General features: G+C 25.6%; 1 protein-coding gene across 2 annotated transcripts in view; it reads right to left on the reverse strand.

Moving 5' to 3' along the window:
• The window catches only part of LOC100212864 (phosphatidylinositol 3,4,5-trisphosphate 5-phosphatase 2A), a 98,539-nt gene that overhangs the window by 16,882 nt on the left and 60,593 nt on the right, over positions 1-21,064 (reverse strand). For both annotated transcript variants that reach the window (XR_010635888.1, XM_065788427.1), the window contains exons 14-25: positions 19,770-19,885; positions 19,044-19,124; positions 15,230-15,347; positions 15,059-15,155; positions 10,102-10,234; positions 8,755-8,854; positions 8,289-8,377; positions 6,936-7,017; positions 6,761-6,850; positions 4,430-4,491; positions 2,988-3,045; positions 123-256 (exon numbers count right to left, since the gene is read on the reverse strand). Coding sequence is in view for 1 of the 2 variants with exons in the window: in XM_065788427.1 (XP_065644499.1) it covers positions 123-256; positions 2,988-3,045; positions 4,430-4,491; positions 6,761-6,850; positions 6,936-7,017; positions 8,289-8,377; positions 8,755-8,854; positions 10,102-10,234; positions 15,059-15,155; positions 15,230-15,347; positions 19,044-19,124; positions 19,770-19,885 (1,160 nt within the window). In the remaining variant the exon portion in view is untranslated. The remainder of the gene's footprint in view (positions 1-122; positions 257-2,987; positions 3,046-4,429; positions 4,492-6,760; positions 6,851-6,935; positions 7,018-8,288; positions 8,378-8,754; positions 8,855-10,101; positions 10,235-15,058; positions 15,156-15,229; positions 15,348-19,043; positions 19,125-19,769; positions 19,886-21,064) is intronic.

Genomic DNA, 21,064 nt, shown 5'->3' on the forward strand with positions numbered 1-21,064 from the left:
TTAAGTCAGATATAAGAACAGGAAAAAAACAAAACAATAACAACAACAGAATAAGCTACTTTGTAAATAGATATAATAACATAAACAATAACAAGTTTTTAAATATTACTAAATTAAATTACCTCAGGTATATCAGTTTTAGCCCACCACGGATAAGCAAATGTTTTAAAGTCAACTGATAAACATTCATTGCGAAAAAAGCTCTCCTGTTTTTTTTTAAAATCGAGAAGAGAGTTTTTCTTGCTGCATATTACCTCTAATAATAATAATAGTAAAAAGAAATAAAATAAAAATTTTTTTTGGTGACCTTAAGCAGGCCTTGACAGGAGGCGAGAGCTTTAGCTCTTGCCCACACTCCCCTAAATTGGATAATGGAAACAACATACGCCTTTCACAAAAGTATAATTTTTTCTCTCAAAATTATAATTATCATTGTAACTAAAACGAAAAACACTAAGTCATTTTTATAAAAAAAAACTAATTAATTGCATAACAAACTGCAATGCTTTTTAATAGGCACTGTTGTTGCACAAAAAATTAAAAATTAAAAAGAGTGTCAATTTAAATGCAAATATTTTTGATTAGATTGGACTATTTGATAAATATAAAATTATTACAATCTAAATTACATTGATAAACTATTTAACTGAAATGTAATTAGTTAAATATTTTATATATAAATTAATTTAATATATTATTCACTTTTATTGTAGAATTTTCAATTGTTGTAATAATTCTTAAAATGCCTGCATTCTATTACAATAAGAAAATATTAAACATTTTTTATAAGCAGTAAAAACTATTATAGCTCTTTGTCAAATTTTTTATCAAATAAGTAATGTTGTTAATAAATGGATAGCTAGTGTGAAAACCAAAACACAACTCGTCTAAAGAATTTGTAATAATAATAAATGACTTTTGCTATGTATATATTCTTGTAACATAAATATTACAAAGCTTGTAACAAGTATAAAACAAAATTTGTAATTATTAAGAATTTTTTTAAATGAATAAACAGATAGCTTGTGCAAAAATAAAAAGCTCTCATAAGAAGCTGTTTAGAGGAGCAGCTTGCATGGCTTGCCATGTTTGTTTTAGGAGAGCTTTTTTTGCTCTTGCACTCATTTACCCCTGTCAGCAGTGTCAGCACTTAGACAGGCTGAGGCCTGCCTAAGTGCCAATTTATTTTGATACAAAATAATGTCTCTTTAATAAATATTTAAACAATAATTTTTTAAAATAACTTTTAGAAACATTATTTCATTTAAACTTTAAAAAAAAAAGCAAAAAAATTTATAATTACTTTTAAACACCCATTAAAAAACATTTAAAAATAGAGATAGAACTATTAAGTATGTAGGTTGTATTTTATACTTTTTTTCAAGTTAAATAAGCATGGATAACCATTTGCATACGTTTAACAAGTTATTTAACATAAGTTTGACACATCTTATTTAAAAATGGAGAAGTTTTTATTTTTATCCCACCACTACATAATGATTAAAATTAATTTAAAAAGTGACATTAATTCCAGATTTGCAGAATCTGATATAAAAAGCCCTGATTATGCAAGACAAATTGACTGTATTTTCATGCTCTAGATTTTAGATATTTTTCATTTATTTTTAAATCCATAGCATTAATCCAGGTACATTTATATAAAATCAATTGGGAGAATATTAAACAAGCTTTTAGCAGAAGTTTAATTTAAATTATTTTATAAAATTACATTACTCAACGTGAAACCAGAAAAAAAGATAAAATTTTAGATAAGGAAATAATTGCATATTTTAGTGTCAGTTTAATTAAATTATGTATGTTTGTGTAAATTTCAGAATATATATTGCTAAATTTTGACCCTTCTTCTTTTAGTCAAATATAGATTTTGGTGCCGCTTAGAACATAAACAACTTCGTCTAAGAATAATTTTTTTTAACTTGAAATTATTTTTAATTAATATTTTTTAATTTTTTTAACATAAATCATGATAATCACTGACTTATATACAAACATGGAAGTACTGATTTATATACAGACATTAAAAGTCATTTAAAGAAAATACTTATAAACATCAGGTTTTTATACATCAATATAAAAATTTAATGTTTCTAAGCGCTGATGTCAGTTGTCATCACCGCTTAGAAAGTTTAACTGACAAAAATGTCAGTTAAACTTCCTTAAGGTATGCTCGCAAAAAAGATTAAAACAGCCTTTTTTGTGAAATTTGCAAAGACTTCAGCATTTTCACCAAAAGTTCGAAATAAAGTTCAAGGAGCTCCAGGAGCAAAAATAAAAAAATAAAAATTATTCTAGAACTGAAAAAATGATCAATTTGTAATTGCTTGAAAATAATCAAGTTTTATATCAAATCTGGAACTAATGTCACTTTGATGATCTACAATCTGGAACTAATATCACTTTGACGATCTACAATCTGGAACTAATGTTACTTTAATGATCTACAATCTGGAACTAATGTCACTTTGATGATCTACAATCTGGAACTACTGTCACTTTGATGATCTACAATCTAGACCTACTATCACTTTGATGACCTACAATCAGAAACTATTGTCTGATCTATAATCTAGAACTGTCACTTTGATGACCTACAATCTGGAACTCATGTCACTTTGATGACCTAAAATCTGGAACTAATGTCACTTTGATGACCTTCAATCTGGAACCACTGTCATTTTGATGACCTACAATCTAGGACAAATGTCACTTTTATGATCTACAATCACTGTGCACTACAAAGATTATTATTTTCAAAGTTAATAAGCTCCTCCTACATTTACCCACAAAGTTTAAATATCAGACTTTCCTTCTCTTAGGTACAAATATCTTCTCTTCTACAATCTGGAACTACTTGTCAGATTGTCAATATCAGATTTTCCTTTTCTTAAGTAAGTTGTCTTCATAACAGCTATGGAACAATAATATCATAAAAATATTAATAATAAATAAATTTATTAAAAAAATACTTTCAAAACAGGTGGAATGAAATTCCAAATGAAATTTTGTAGAGCTTGTTGTTAAAATCTAAATAAAAATATAATTTTTACAAATTAATCTAAATATAATTAAAAATCCAACTTACTTGTAATCACATGATTAAAGTAAAAATCAAATAATACACAAATTTCAAGAAATTCTATAAAATCTAATTAACAATTATGACTTATTCAATTGCTTAATTACATTGAAATAATTGCTGAAAATAATGAAAGAAACCTTTAACAACAGACATAGCATAAGTCAAGAATTTATCATTATAATTTAATTACAAAAAAATAATAATATCGATTATGTATTAATAATATTTATAGATATATTTCTGGTCTTCAATTTTTAAGTTTTTAAATCCATAAATTCTGTAATTATCATAAACTTCAATAATAAGTATTCAATAAAAAATATTTACCAATAGATCTTGAAACTATAATACAAATCCTTTCAATTTAATTTTTAATTATTTATTCATATGAATAACCATCAAAATAAAAAAAAATAACCAAATAGTACAATGTAATAGGTTCATTCTGTGTCAAATCCACCCCCCAAAAAAATTTTTTTCCACCATGCCATCTCAGATTTTGATGATTTTTAGAATACAAGCTTATAATAATGAAAGAAAATGTTGCTTGAAATTTTAATGTCCTTATGGTTTCAGAGATATCGATACTCAGTCCCAATCTCTTTTTTGATTATTTTTTTAGCGCCATTTATTTTTAAAGCCAATTACATAACTCAATTAGCTTTAACTTAATACTTGCTCAATTGTATTGAAAATTTGTACCTAACTATTTTTTAGGGAAAACAACTCAAAAATGATACCTAAAACGCTAAAAAATAAAAGCCTATGAAAATTCAATTTCAAAATGGTGTAACAACTTTTTATTAGTTTTTTGATGCCCTATACAAAGATATCAGAAAACCTTTCCTATGGTTATATAACAAACTCTATAGTACAAAAAAACTGCAGGGGTTTTCTTTTTTGAATCTGATTTATTTGAAATGAAAGTTTTATAAAAAAATAACTGTTTTTAAACAAACAATAAATTTTTAATATAGGTTATAAGTAAACTAGTGCTATTTGAAAAAATTAATTTATTTTTTCAAATAACACTAGCTTACTTCTATTAATAATTTATTAATTTATATTTGTCTTCAAAAATTTATTGTGTTATTTTGTTTTTTCATAACATTTTCGCAAAGTTAATTTACTCCTTTGATAAGAACAGAGTTAACAGTTTTACATAAACTGAAACTTTGAGAGCCAAAACATTTTTCAAGTATCCAATCAGCAATTCAACCTTTGCTATAATATCTTAGGGCATATGAAAAAAAAAAGTTTTACACACACCATTGTCATGATACTAAAAAAAGCAATTACAAATACTGTGATTATAAGAAAATAACTTACTTTTGCTTCAGCAGCAAGAAAAATCATTTTAACTTGTTTATTTGTATTTATGGTATTGGACTCTAAAAAAAAATTTCCAATGTTAATTTATGCTAATTAATAAAAATAACAATCAAGTCAAATGTCATTTTTTTAAAAAAGAATCAACAAATAAAAAATATTAATTTTTTTTCTGAAATGTTTACAAATATTTATTATAACAACAAAAATGAGAGAAAAGCAAGAAAAATATGTTGGCACCTTCATTCACATCACAACCTCTTTTTCACAAGTCTATGTTGTGAGATTTAATGAACTGTATCTATTATCAAAACATTAATTCATTAAAGAAAAAATGCTTTTATTTATTCAAATACAACAGGGCGGGGCGTTTAAATGTTGTCAAGGACCAAAATGTTGATGTAAATCTAAGCCAAAAAGTGATTTTACATGCAGATTTTAGTTAATAGCAGAAAAGACTAAAACTAAGATTAAAAATTAGATGTTCAAAGGGATGCAGTGACCAAGAGGCTTTGTTTTTTTATTTAAGCTTTTTTTATTTTATTGTAAAAACATAGATTTTAAATTCTGCATTGTTAAATTTCACACTTTCAGGATTTAATTCGTCAACTATATAAGAATGTTTAGCACTATCAACTGCATTTGCATCAAATGGATTCATCTATAATTATTTAAAAGCAGTTTAGATTTTTTAATTCAAAAGATTGAAAGATTTGTAAGTTTTGTCCTTGTCTATAAACTATCCACTTTTTTTTTGATGTGGTCTCTATTAGCTAACAGTAATAAATTGAATCGATAGCATATGACTTACAAGGTCTAGAACTTAAAGGATGAAAACAGGAAGTATAAATGTGTGTTTAGATAAGCAATGTGACACAATACTAAAATAGCCTACTGTTAGCAGCTTCATACATTAACTATTTTATAGTCTGTTGCCACAAAGAAGTGCCCCTACATCAGCTGAAGGTTTGGGCTGGGGCAACAACTTTTTCTATCATTATTCTTTAGTTCTTTCTTCTTATATTTAAATTATCATTAAGTTTTTAATTCATATGTATAATTTGGAACGCTTCTTCAAAATATTTAAGTTAAAATATATAATTATGCAAAATGATTTATTAAATTTTTTTGAGCTAAAGTAAATAAGCTATGATTGTATACCCAAATTTACAGAAATCTATTTTAAAAACATCCTAACTCAAATTTGTATACACTTATTTCTGATAAATTACTTTTGGTAGCATGAATCTTAAAGGTTTTAAAATTTTGTACATCCCTAATCTTAAAATCTTTGTAAACAAAAAAATAACAATTAGAACAGGAGCCACTACCATAAATAGATAATTTGTGACTATTTGTCCTGGTTATTTCTTTATTTGGTTATTTTGGTACCAAATTCCCATATTTATGGGGAAAAAAAATGATATTAGGAAAAAATTCTTAAAAATTTTACTAAAAGAATGGAGGCTTGTAGAGCTGCAAGAGGTGGTCACTTATCTGACATTCTTTCCCATTATTAAATGCCATAAGTCTACTTTAATATTCAATAGAAAATATTGTGCATTTCAAAAAAATTATGTGTTTTATTAAAAAGTTAATCTAAATTTAAACACCGTTTCAATATATACTGCTAGTCCTCCCAAAGGCCAAGAAGGCCACGAAAGTTAAAAAGGTTACTTTAACTGTGGAAAATTATTGAACACGAACCTTGACAAATAAGGCTGCTGCGCAGAGAAACAAGTTGAACCCTGTACTACCACTTGAACCTGCACTTTACCACTAGAAACAGCACTCTACCTCTAGAAACACTAGAAGCAGAGAAACAAGTTGAACCTGTGCTCTACCACTATTCCACTACCGCATTTTAGGTGTATATATATAAATACATGACGTATACTGCTGGTTTAGGTGAGCAGTTTGTTGTCATACTGAAATAGCCAGCTGTCGGGGGCTTCAGTATATACATTGAGTGACAAATAGCCTGATGAGCAGTGTAGTGCTGCTACATCGACTGAAGGTTTGGCAAGGGGCAGCAATCTTTTCTTTCATTATTCTTTATTTTTTTCTTCTTTTTCTGAAAATGCTTATTTACTTAAAGTAACAAAAATATGGTAAAAATTTGCTATATAAATATGCTATAGTAGATATAAATATGCTATAGTATATATATATATATATATATATATATATATATATATATATATATATATATATATATATATATATATATATATATATATATATATATATATATATATAAATTTATATTTATTGATAAATTTATTGATAAATTTATTTTATTCATAAATTTAAAACAACATAAGAACTCACTTTGTCCATCCTGACAATGTGATAGCATATCAACATCAAATGTAGAGAATACTGCAGAATGGTCACTTGTGAAAATTTCATCTGTGCAACCTAGCAAAAAAAATTACAATATATAAATATACTCAAAAATTAATGGTTGAAACCTCATTAATAAAAAACACATTTGGATGTATACCGTAAGTAGTATTTTGTATGTCAAGTTCCGGATATGATTTCCATAAAACCCTGTCACACCATGATGGTACATTTGTTCTGTTCTGAAGTAAATAATATTTTTTAAACGAGTAAAAAATTTTTTAAATTAAAATTGAAGTGTTTATATTCAAAACATAAATATATAAATATGTGTGTATGTATATATACACACACACACACACACACACACACACACACACACACACACACACACCTATACTAATGTATACTAATGATTAATGTATACAATTAATATTTATTAATAAAAAAAAAAGTGTTGTTGCTGCTGTGTTTTTAATGAATACTTAAAATTAATTGAGGTATACTTGGGGTAAATGAGAATACTTAAAACTAATTAAGTTTTATAGTCTTTTAAAAAACCAGAAAAATAAATTTTTATAGAATACTTTTAATATTTATACTTTTTTACTGTTTTTACCTAATTTTCTTTGATTGCTAATTTATTTTTGTTTTATCAACTGATTTATTTAGGGATTAAATAAGTAGAACATGCATGGCTTCCCCATTTTCTTACTGATTATTAAAAAAACACATATCTTCTGATTTATCTTAAATAGCATTAGACAATAGTGGTACAGTGAGATGACAGCAGATTTTTTTAAAGCCATAAAATTTAAAAATTGTATTATGCTCCTAATTAACTTTTTGGGACTGCTTTTAATTGCTCTATAAATGGCTTTTTATGTTTGTGATTACTTACTTAAGTCAAAACTTTAGTAAGTAATCACAAACATAAACACTAAATGTAATATAACTGTGTTATATTTTATAAACTTAATACTAAAAATTACACTTTTTATATGTTTTGAAATATAAAATTTTTTTTTTTTATATATATATAAATATATAAAATTTCACTAAAGTATCTCTACAATCTGATTCGAACCGTTTGGACTGTTGATATAAGTACACTAATTATATTGTGAGATCTATCTTTCTGGAATAATTGATAACAATTATTTCAATTTTGTATGAATTTATTTTGTATATATCTGATCCATAGATTTGTAAAATTAATGACCAAATGGAAAATAGTTTAGATCATCAGGAATTATTTTAAATGTATGCCACTAATATTTAAATTAGCATTAAAGATTTAATGTCATCATGAACCCATGATTGCTTCTGTTGTTTGTAGAAAGGATCAGCAGAAAATTGAAAATTTATAATTTTCAAGTATGGTTTCTATAGTTCAGCCCACTGTCTGGTGAAGACTATGTTAAATTAATTAGTGCAGATACATTAGCAGTAGGGAATGTTTGTATATAGAGTTATAGCATTTATACATTTATTAATTCTAAAAAATGCTTACTCCTGTTCGCTTTACTTTAGTCCAACAATATACCAACCGACTTCCTCTAACATATCTGTAAGTTGGTGAAAAAGTCAGCTCCTCTTCTGCTAAAATTTATAAAAATAATTTGCTAAAGTTACTAATTATATATATAATAATATATTATATATTTATATTATATTATTATTAATATATATTATTAATTATATATAATAATATATTATTAATATATGTCTTTGTCATAATAACAAAAAATATTATCAAAATAAAAGCAATAAAAAAGTCATTATAAAAATTAAAATTAGTTAATTTAAAAAAACTAATTGTAAAATGATTATAAAAGTAGTAAGATAAAACTTATGGAAAAGTAAAACTCAAATATCTATGCAGTGAATCTGGTTTAAAAGTTAAACAACACTAATTAGGATGCGCATAAAATTTTTTTTTGTAAATGGAAGAAAAAAAAACTGCAATAAATACATACAACAATGTACAAAGGCATTTCCTTTCTTAATTTCTGTTAGAAGTTGGTCGGCACTTACAAGTTTACTCCAATTTTTTGCGGTTATGCTATTGATTATAGTCTAAAAATGAAAAATGAACACATTAAAGTATTCAACTGATCAATTTGTTTAGTTAACAAAAAATTTAAAGATACATTTTTTTAATAAAAAGACATTAATGAAACTATATTGTTTTAATCTTACAACTATTTTTTCATGAAAAAAAAGTTGTAAGATTTAAATAAAATAGTTAATTAAAAAAGACTTTATCAGGTAAAAAAAATTTAATAGCCAATTAAACAGCAACAAGTATTTGCAAAAAAGTTAAAGAAACCTTACAACAATGTTTACTTAGACTTGCGACAAGCTTTTAAAGAAAAAAAAAGGATCATTAAAACACCTTTTACATTAATTTTTAGCAATAATAAAAAAAAGATTATTAGGAGAGCTGTTAAAAAAAAAAGAAAGAACTGTTGAAAACAACAGCTGCATAAGAAGGAAATAGTAATAGTTGCATAAAATGTTGTGAGAAGACTGAGTGTTAGTGAAAAATCTACAAAAAAAATATCACAAAAAAAAAAAAACAAGCATAGCAACACATAAACTCAAATTCTTATTCAAAGTTTAAATTCTTTCTTTTTTCTATTTTTATTAATTTAGATTTTTTTTAAAAATTATTTTGTAAAAGGCAAAGGTAACGTGTTACAGCTTTTTGTTAAAAACAGAAATTTTGTAATGCTCCACTAAAATTTTGTAGTTTTTAAAAATAATATTAAAAAATCTAGACTACAACTTGTTGCGAAATTTTGGAAAATACATGAATAAAAAAAAAAGAAAAGTTAACAAAAAGTAGTCAAGACTTATTAATGACTTTAATTTTAATTTAGCTTTTAATTTCATATTTATTTGTATTTTTAAGATTTTAAAAATTGAGTTAAAAGTCAGTACAACATTAAATAATAAAATTTTATCTCCTTAATTTTATCTCCTTAATTTTAGCAATAGTTTCAAACTTATACTAATTCTTCAATTTTTTTTTAAATATTTACTTGAACTCCTATTTAAATTTCTCAATAATTGGGCAAGCTTTTTTTTTTATAAAAGTCAAGACTAAAGTTGTTTTAATAGCATAAAATTTATGAATAACTAGTTTATTACTTTTATCTTTTAACATATATCAATACTTCAATATTAGTCATAAATTTGTCAAATGTTTCGTATAAAGTTATGTGTATGTAGTTTTTTTTGCATATAACTTTGTCTTGTGTAACATTTTAACAATTTATAAAGAGATGTTTAAGGCATTTCTAAGCAACTAATAAACTTACATCAACATCAAGATCAATTCTGTAATTTAAATCACCAAACCAAAACAAGTAATGAAAAGATAAAGACAAATCAAAGCAATCTTTCTGACCAAGATTCAGACCCCGCAAGATGCTATGATAGTTTTGATTTCGTCTAAAAATACAAAATACTACATATATACAACAACAACAACAAAAAATTCAGAAATTGCGTGTAAATGTTACACACAAATTTGCAACCTTGACAATTTTATGATATTGGCAAGTATAAAATTTTGCAGATTTTGTGAAATTGGCAAAATTTTGTGTATTTCATGAATTCGGCACTGTTGTTGCCGAATTCCTGAAATACGCAGAACCTTAGAAAAGTCATTTGAACCTAGAAGATTATTTTGCAGTCTGTGGAGATACCGAGTTCAATTAGAAACTGAACAGCAGTCTTGTTTGACAAAAAATCTAATCTGATCAACAAGGTTCGTTATTCAGATTTTAGGGTTAAAAGAAAATTGCACAAAAAAAAAATTTAACTTGCATTAAACTTAAAAAAGTGTTGCATTGCAGCCATTGCAGTTTTTCTCTGAGAGATTTATAAATTAAAAAGTGTCGCATTACCAAGTCTTCTTGCGAGGTGCGTACAGTCGCATGCCTTGTTTGTCCATGTTTAAAGTGATTCTTTTAGAAAAACTGACCATGGCTGTTCACATCATTTAACTTATAAAGCATTTCAATAATTCGCGACAAAAAGCTAAACTTATCTACTAAGAAAAAAAAACAACCCTAAAAAAAGGAAACAAAATTGTAACGAAATATCAAGTTTAATTTAATAAACTTGAAAACTAAATAATTAAAAAAAGTAAATAAGAAAATTTTTTTTAATAAAATTTTTATACAACTTTTGCATTCTTTTTTTAGAGTCATTTTGTAATTTTTTTCTTATGTTTATTTGTTTTGTACGTCTTTTCACTTTTAAAAATGTTTTTTCACTTTAAAATGTTTTATTTGATGTTTTTTCTCAATACTTATACAATAGTAAAATAAGAAAATAAAATGTTATTTTTTTATAAAATATATTATTTGATTAATAAATTTTATAATGACGGAATAAGTTAAATAAAAAAATAACATGGTTTCTTTTATAAATGTATTTACCACATTTGATGGATCTCTGAAATTGTTTCTTTTATATTGCCCAAATTCCAATGTTAATAAGAATTACTAGAGATAATGAACATAATGATTGCGCTGTTTTATAAAAATGTATTCAAAAACTTAAAAAAAATTTTAAAATACAATCTTAAAAATTTTGTTAAAAAAGTTCAGTAAATTAGCAATGCACTAGCCCACAACCTTTTGGGGCATCATCAATAACAATAGTTCATCAGGACATGAACTATTGGATTTAAATGCACAATTTGGATACCCCAACAAAAGTGCAGACTATTTCAATAAGGGTATTGAAAACAACCAAACATTTTATATTTAAATATTAGCATTAATGACTTTTTATTTTTTTATATGAAAAAATTGTTTAAAAAAATTTTTTTTGTTTACAAATAACAATTAGTTTTCTCGTTTTCCTGTGCATCGATAAAAACAGTAAAGTTTAGCAAAAACATTTGAAAAATAAATTTAAAAATTGTCCATGTTTCTAGCGCAAACTATAAAGTATTTCCTTAATATACTGACTGAAAAAAGTCACAAAAAAATTGTATATCAAAAAATATTTTTATTTTCGTTATATTCTTATCTACATTTTTACTCGACTGGTATCAATTTTGGTAGTAAAAAATAACAAACGCCCTAAAAATAAGAAAACATAAACAGTAAAATATTTAGGTATATTATTTTTTTGACAACAATTTTCACTTTCAATATTCAATTTTTTTAGCTTATTTTATTTAGACTTTCTATTTTGTATACTCTTTAGTTCATTCCTTTGAGTTTTATTATTTTATTGTCTCTAGTTTCTTAAACTTTATTTTGCCCCAAATTCTTAAAACGCTTACTATATAAAAACGTAATAATTTGTCTAAAAAAATTACTTTAAGCGTGGACAAACAAGGCGTGCAACCGGACGCGCTTTCTGGGAAGGCTTGCATTACAGTCATTTCTCAGTTTTTCTCTGAGAGATTTATATAATATTTCTTAGTTTTTCTCTGAGAGATTTATAATAATATATGGGTTTTTTTATTGTTATAAAATTGATTTAATTTTTCAGACACAAATCAAAAATGAAATATTGCATTTAAAAGATATTGGGAGTAATCACAACTCAATACATTTATTCAATTTTTTATTGGTAAAAATTTATAATATACATTTTAAAAAGAAGTTGCAACTTTTTCCTTTAGTGACAATATGAGTTGCATACCAAACTGTTTTTTAAACATTTACATCATTTGTTGATGCAGCCACAGCCACATTTCTTAAAACCTTGACCACTACCAACTGAATCTAATCATACAACTCTCACAAAGTCTTTTCTTCTTTGAGAACATCATCGACAGTTAACTGATAATATTTGGTGGATTGAATACTATTACATTTCAAAAAAGAATTTTTTGAAAAAAAAGAAGAAAAGAAAAAGTACCAACATTGTATTTTGCACCTCTGGATCTCCACATCCACAATCAACCTGGCTAATGCCATTATGCACATTATCACCTATTTTCAGCGGATCTAACTGTTTATTTGATCTTTCAATCATTTTCTTTGCATGAAAACTCAAATTATGAGCAGCCAATTCTCTATTTCTATTTGCTTGTTGGATAGAAGCTGCAGTACTTGGCATTGATTTGCTCTTAAGATTTGTATTATCAGACAATAATAATGTTGTTACTAACACTACACGTACTACATATCTCACTTCCAAGGCTTTTCAAATCTTGATTAATTGTATTTAATACAGCTAGTTCATTATTACTTTGTGATATATCAATGAGTGAAATTGCGTCTACACTAGTAACAAATACTGGTATGTCAAGATCTTGCAGTATATTTTTTTCATAAGTCATTTCCTCTTGTAAAACGGCATCTTTACTACTAACATTAAATACTGGCACGTTGTGATTTTGTCCAAATTAATTAGTTTGTTCTCCCCTTCCAACAAAAAATCTATATTTTCAAAAACTCCATTGTTAATTTTCATTAAGAAAATAAGGAATTAATGAAGATAATGTCATTCTAGGTTTCTGACAAAACACAGCACTATATGGATCCATTTTAATAGCTTTATAATAAGTACTATTCATTCTTTCTATTCATTGAATAGAAAGAATGAATAATTAATAATTCAAAAAAACTTACTTTATTTTGTACTGCACTTTGGTTATGCTCATAATAATTTGTCTTTTTAACTTTTTTAAACAGAGTATTAGCAAAACAGTCTGTCTCTATATTTTATTGTTAAGCTTAATTTTAATACTATTAACAATGATCATTTTGGCTAGTTTGACTAGCTTTAAAGTCAACTTAATTGGCTAGCCTACTTACAGTAACAGTTCTACAGCTTTTAATGAGCAATGATAAGCTTGAAAAACCTGTTCTACTTAACGGAAAGCTTGCTCACTGATTCAATCTAACAGGACAGAGAGGAAAGAAACCAGAGGAAAAAAACATTAATTTTTAAATATTTTTTTTAGTAAGTCAATCCAAAACTTATTTTAGTTTTTTTATTGTCTCTAATTTAAAGTTTTTTAAGAATTAAGAATTTTTTTAAAGTTAAATTGCCTTGCTCAACTTGACTTTGCGAATATTGTGGTCTGCCATTAACTAATAGTAGGTTTTCCCACAACACCCCATTCTTGAATAATTAAGCTTGTTAATTCCCATCTGATATCTGATTGTAAAATATTAGGAGCCCCAAAGTCTAGAAAAACATTTTAGGCATATGTTTTATGGCAACTTCAGATGCTTTCTTTGACATTAGAGGACGCGAAATACTATATTTTGTTAAATGATTTTGATAGTGAACAACAAACCTAAAACCATCAGGCAAACTTTGAAAAGTAACGAGATCAACTTGTCCTCTTTGATTAAAGATAAAGGACGGAATATAATTCCTATATGCACAGGTTTCTTTGAGTTTTTATCACATTTGCTTATAAAACTTATAAAACTTGATAGAAGCTAATGTTATATTACTGTAATGTTCAGGAATTTATTTTGTATTTTTTTCTCTTGATTAAGGTCACAGGAAGTATGCACGTTGCAAGAAGTATGCACGTTGCAAGAAGTATGCACGTTGCAGATTATAGTCATAATATTATCTTCTGTTGTTATCGTCCGCCAGATATTCTTGCAACTTTTGTTATTCCATCAAAAACAACTAATTTATAGGTACTTTTCATATAATAATAATGCATTGGAGAAGCTAAATTATTATTGTATTCAGAGCTTTATATGGTTTTTTACTTCAGTTGACATTTTATAGTTTAAACTTTAAGTAATTTTAAAAATTTTGAACCGTCAGAATATTGTTGTTTTCACTTGGTCATACATTATAATAATATTTTGCAAATTCAGCAACAACAGTACCGAATTCGTGAAACACAAATCTTTGCAGATTTCACGAATTCTGCAATTTTGCAAAATTCAGCCTAACACAAATTCAGCGTAACACACACACACACACACACACACAGATATATATATATATATATATATATATATATATATATATATATATATATATATATATATATATATACATATATATATACATATATATATACATATATATATATATATATATATATATATATATATATATATATATATATATATATATATATATATATATACATATATATATATATATATATATATATATATATATATATATATATATATATATATATATATATATATATATATATATATATATAAACAAAAAAGTTTTATTTTTTTAAAGCGTAACACGATCTCTTGTAAAACTTAACAAAATTAAAATTAAATTACTTTGTATAAAAAAGAGTACCTCAAAACGTGCTCATTTCCGGAAGTCAAATGACAATTGACAAAACAAAATGATGTTTGACCAACATAAAAAGAAACACCAACAGCTCCTTTATTACCTATATTAGAAATAACAAAAATTTTTGAAAAATTAAAAAAAAATCTTGTCAAGAGTTTAAATAGGAAGCCATACCTAAAGCATTGGCGATTCCTGTTTTTACTGACGAGTACTTTACTTTGCTAACAAGATTCATCAGTTCAGATTTAACTACAATAACAATGCATATACCCCACAAAGATGCACATTTCACCTTAAAAATCAAAATTGTTGTGTATAAAAAACATAGCATACAAAATATAAATAATAACAGATGGGGAATATTGCGTATGCAACACTATTTAAAAAAATAGAATGTAACCAAAAGTCTAAAAAAACATAATGTAGTTAAAATAAATGAGGAGGAAAACATTTGAAAAATTTTTTTTTTCTTAACTTATAAATAAAATATTATGAATATAATAAACACAAACAAATTTTTTTACAAAAGTTAAGTATTATATAAAATTTGCATTAATCAAATTTAAATTGAAAAATAGAATATAAACAAATGACAAAATGTATATTATATAATACAAAATGTATACAGCAATAAAATAAATAAGCAAAAGATGTAGTATTGAAGTAAATAAGGGAACAGGTAACTTTTTAATAAGCGAAACAAATAATTTATTAAGTTTTATCATTTCTTATTGATTCCCATTTAACATCTCAAAATAAATGTAACATAAAAGAGAAATGATATTGATTAGAAAAGGTATTGAAGTGTAGGAATTGAAATTCTAAAGTTTAGGTTTTAAAGTTTCCTTAGGTTGAAGACTAGTAATAAACAAAGAAAATAAAATTAAAAATTAAAAAAGAAAAGGAAAAAGAGTATTAAAGATCTTCAAAAAATTTAATTGATTAATTTTATCTTAAATAAATTTATATATATATTATTATTATCTTAATTCAAAAGACATAAGAGAAAATATTTATTAAATCAACCAACTATCCAATGTCTAAATATGTGCTGTACTATATACTGCTGTCATCTATACTTCCAAATTTATTTAACAAGTGTTTATCAGTCTTGCTTTCTAGCCTGCTGGAAAGCAGCATCTATCATCCCTATTTTCAAAAACTCTTGAGAGTGATCTGATTCATCTAACTACTGTCCTATTAGTCTTCTTTCTATCATGAATAAGGTTTTTGAGTCTTTAGTTAACAAATACTTAATCTCTCATCTTGAATTTAATAACTTACTTTCTGATAATCAATATGGATTTCGATCTTCTTGTTCTACTCCTCATTTGTTAACAGAAATAACAGATAGATATCGTGTATTAGATAGATGTGGAAAGATTAAGGCTATCGATGTTGACATTTCTAAAGCTTTTGACAAAGTTTGGTATACTAGTCTTCTCTATAAGTTTTCTTCTTACAGTGTATCAGGTAACATCTTTAAGATTATTAAATTCTTTCTTACCAATCATAGTATTAAAGTTGTTCTTGATGGAAAGCACTCTTCTTCATTTTCTGTACTTCAGGTGTTCCTCAAGGTACTATCCTCGGCCCTATATTCTTTATAATTTACATTAACGATCTTTCAGATGTTCTAACATCTGAGGTGGCATTGTTTGCTGATGATAATACCATTTATTCTTATCTTGGTCATAAGCCAACACTCTGGGATTGCTTGGAGGGGGCATTTGAGCTTGAAAAGGATCTCAGTTCTGCTACGGCATGAGACTTTCAGTGGCTGGTGAACTTTAATTCAGATAAAACTTATTTTTTTTCAGCTAATCATTATTGTAATAATCTAAATCTTCCTATATTTATGAACGGTAATGTACTTAATGAGTCATCTATCTTTTATCGTCTAGAATTAACTCTTACTTCCAATCTTTCTTGAAAACAATATACCAAATCCATTGTAAAATTAGCATCTGCTAAGGTTGCATTTCTTTATCATGTTCGCCACTTTCTTACCCCGAATTCTATTTCTTTATCTCTTTAAATTTCAAATCCATCTTTCTATGGAATATTGTTGCCATACCTGTAGCAGATCACCTAATAATGCCCTTTTTTTTTAGACAAGGTGCAAAAACGCATAGTAAACATATTTGAACCTGCTCTTGCAGCCAATTTTCAACCTCTGTCAAATTGGCATAAGGTTGCTTCTCTTTCTCTTTTCTATAATTACTATGATGGGCACTGCTCAAAAGAGCTAGGGCTTCTTGTGCCATCTACTAAAATTCATCCTTGTGTTACTTATCATTCAAATAAGTCTCATCCATTTACTGTGACTGTTCCTAAGTGCTCCAAAAACTCATAATTGTCTAGTTTTTTTCCTCGAACATCAGTTGTTTGGAATTTGCTTCCTTCATCTTGTTTTCCTGAGTCATATAACTTGTAATCTTTCAAGTTGTTTGTCAATTGTTATATTTTACCAATTAAATAATAAAACATAGATATAATGTATGCATGCTTTATGTAATATAGTACAGAATAGATTTATAACTTCACCAAAAATTCAAAGTCTCGAATATAAATAAATGATTTTTACTAAATTATTCAACTGATTAGCTTGATTTCATTTGTAAAACAGACTGGTTTAATGTCAATAATTGATTTGAAAATTTTAGAAAAATGATGCAGCAAAATTATAACTTCACTTCAATTTTGTTTAACAAAATTTGATGTGTTTTATAATAATTTGATTTTATTACTAATAAACTCAAATATTTTATTCGCCATTCACTTTTTGAATGTTTTGTTAGATCAGCTATGATATGTTCATCCAAAAACAGACAATTGCTTTTTCAATTCATTGACATTTAAATATTGTTTCTCTTCTGTATCAACATGTCTTGCTAATTTGCCCCAAATGTCTTTGATGGGATTTAAATTGGGTAAGAGTGCTGGCCTTTCCAATAAATGAATTTTTTTGCTGGTGAACCATGGGATGTTTGAAACTTTACATGGAACTTTGCTCTAACATCATGCTTTTTCCAAAATAACTGAATGTTAACTAAAAATAACGAAACTCAAATCATTACTCTTTCACCTCCAATAGCTCTTCTTTTTGAAAATATTATCTTTTTTCTAATGTCATGTCAGTAATAATTGAAGCCATCTGGATCATCAAGATTGATTTTTTTTTTCATAGGACCACATAATTTTTCGCTATTCATTTTTCCAAGTCATGTGGTTCTTGACCCATTAAAAACGAATGCTTTTGGGTGCTTCAGTTAGTGCAAGAGATGTGTTTTTTTTTTTTTTTTTTGCATATCTGAGAACGCTTGACTTGTTTATTGCATGACTCACCATCCATCTTGAGCATTTCAATTCCAAATCACAGCTAATTTGTCTTGCAGAGAATGTGGTGTTCCTAGCAGCATGCACAACTGAGAGTTTGTCGCAGTTGGAGAGCTGTAAGGATCGGTCTTCTACCACTTTGTGCAAAAATTTGTTTGATCATTTACAAAATTATTGATCAAACATGGTGGGCATCTCAGCTTACAAGCGATTGTCCTATTTGATAGACTCAATGACCTGTAGTCCTTAATTTTGCTTTTTTCTTCATAGGAGAGAGTAATTCCTCTTTGCATTTGTTAAAATGTATTTAATTCAATAAATTTAAAAACGAAATTCACTACTTTTTATTTTAAAGCTTTTGATGTAATTTAGATAAACAAAAAATATATAATTAGATATGTATACATATATAAAGATAAACAAAATACTTCAATTGAATGTAATTATATATTAATTTAGCGGAAAATCAGTGTTTTTTCTCATATGGGGCAGACAAAAATTAAAATGATAAAACAAACAAAATATAAAGAAAAATTAACTCTTAATAAATTAAGAAATTAATAAAAAAGAAAATTAAATAAAAAACTTATCTAAAACAAAAGCAGAATTGTTAAAATAATAGAAAATGTATTTACAATAAAGTTCTTACCAACTTAAACTCTCTGTTATATAAATTAGTAAGATCAGTTATTATTCTTTTAACCCATTCTTTTTGACGATACACACTTTCCTGAAATAAATAGGAAATCAGTTTTGTTAAAAACAAGTGGAAAAAAATTAAACAACAAAAATGAATATATTACTTTTCATCCCCAAATATAAAAGTTAATGAATATAAAATGTAGAATATAAAAAAACATTTTTTCTGAATTATGCAGCAGTTCTTAATCAACTCATCTAAATAATAACTATATAATAAGAATAAAATGATATAATAAAATAAGATATAAATAAATAAGAATAAAATTATGTAGCAGTTCTTCAGTATTCTTAATCAACTCATCTAAATAATCATGATAACTAATAATCATAAAATAAATTTAAGTCATTAAAAACGTAATATTAAACTAATGTTATTTAAAAGATTTATATAAATATTTCAATATTTGAAACAGAAACTATATATTTATTATTACTATATTTTATATTTCAATATTTGTACAAATCTTTAAATATTGAGCATAAGCTAAGACAGTTTTGAGCAGCTTTTATCAACAATAACATCAACAACAAAAAAAGACATTGTCTTTATAGTGTTTTAACTTTTGTTCTCTATACTGCTACTATCAACAATTGTCAGCAGTTTACTAGCGCTTATACATGTCTATACAAAATATCAAGCCATTTTTAAAATATTATTTATAAATATCAAAACCTGTGTTCCAATAACATAAATATCAGAAGCCAAAGGTGGCAGTTCAGAGTTTCGTGCTTTCCCACTCCCAAAACAGTTAAACCAATCAGTTATACTTGGTGGAGCTTCAGCATCTCCTAACATAATAAAAAGAAATTTTTCTTTTTTCAATTTACAACAAATTATGTATAATCAATCACCTGCAAAAATTTATTCAAAATAACACTGCTTCATACATTTAGAGAACAATAAATTTTATGTTATACATTTATATAAATTTAAAAAAAAATCAAAACTAAAAAACTTAAAAACTAAATATAAGTAAGTATTAATATAAATATAAATAAAATAAATACTAAATTAAAAATGAAAAGTATGAATAAATGAAATAAAAAATGATAAAATAATGAAAATAATAATAATAATATAAATATAAATAAGAATAAAATGCTAACACAGGTAAAACAAAAAGCAACTTTACAATTCTGCAATTGCAGCAATGCTTGAATGCAGCAATGTTTGAAAAATCATTAAACTGTCACGCAAAAAAGTCCTTACTTTTTAATGATGATCAAGAATAAAAATCAAGCAGATTATTTGATGTTTTAATGGGAGTATTTGATGGTGCGAAAGTATGCAAACTTGTGGGAATTTGTGAAATATAAATGTTATAAATTACCTCGAAATCACATTAATCGAAGACCATACTTTTCAATCATATTCCAAGCCCGCAAATTTTTAAAACTATATTCATGCTGATTCAAACCACTTGTCCAATATTTTAAACAGCTACCGCATTCAATTGAGTTAAGAGTCTGCAAATTGGTCAAGTGAAGAAATTTTTTAAAGATCTACTTCTAGGGGCGTGGTGGCTCTAAAAAGCCCATGCGGGATTTTTATTAAAAGGCCTATATATGCGGGATTTTACCATATATGCTTTATGTAAAGGCTCATACAAAAAGAAATATATATATATATATATATATATATATATATATATATATATATATATATATATATATATATATATATATATATATATATATAATAACTGACCTTATTCTAATAAATCATTAATACAAACCAACAAGTTCAGATAATACTATTTGTAATTAATAGTATTGTTTGTAATACTTCAAAATAAAAAATGGTAACAACACGATGCAGCGACCACGTTTTTGTTTTGATTTTCTTAAAACACAACTTTACCGCAAGCAAATACGATTAGTATTTTATATTTCGAAGAACATAGCCTAACACAAAATTAAAAATCAAAGATTTTAATTTTTTTATTACTATATAATGATATTTATTTT

Source organism: Hydra vulgaris, chromosome 01 (genome assembly GCF_038396675.1).
Source record: "Hydra vulgaris chromosome 01, alternate assembly HydraT2T_AEP".
Lineage (NCBI taxonomy): Eukaryota > Metazoa > Cnidaria > Hydrozoa > Anthoathecata > Hydridae > Hydra > Hydra vulgaris.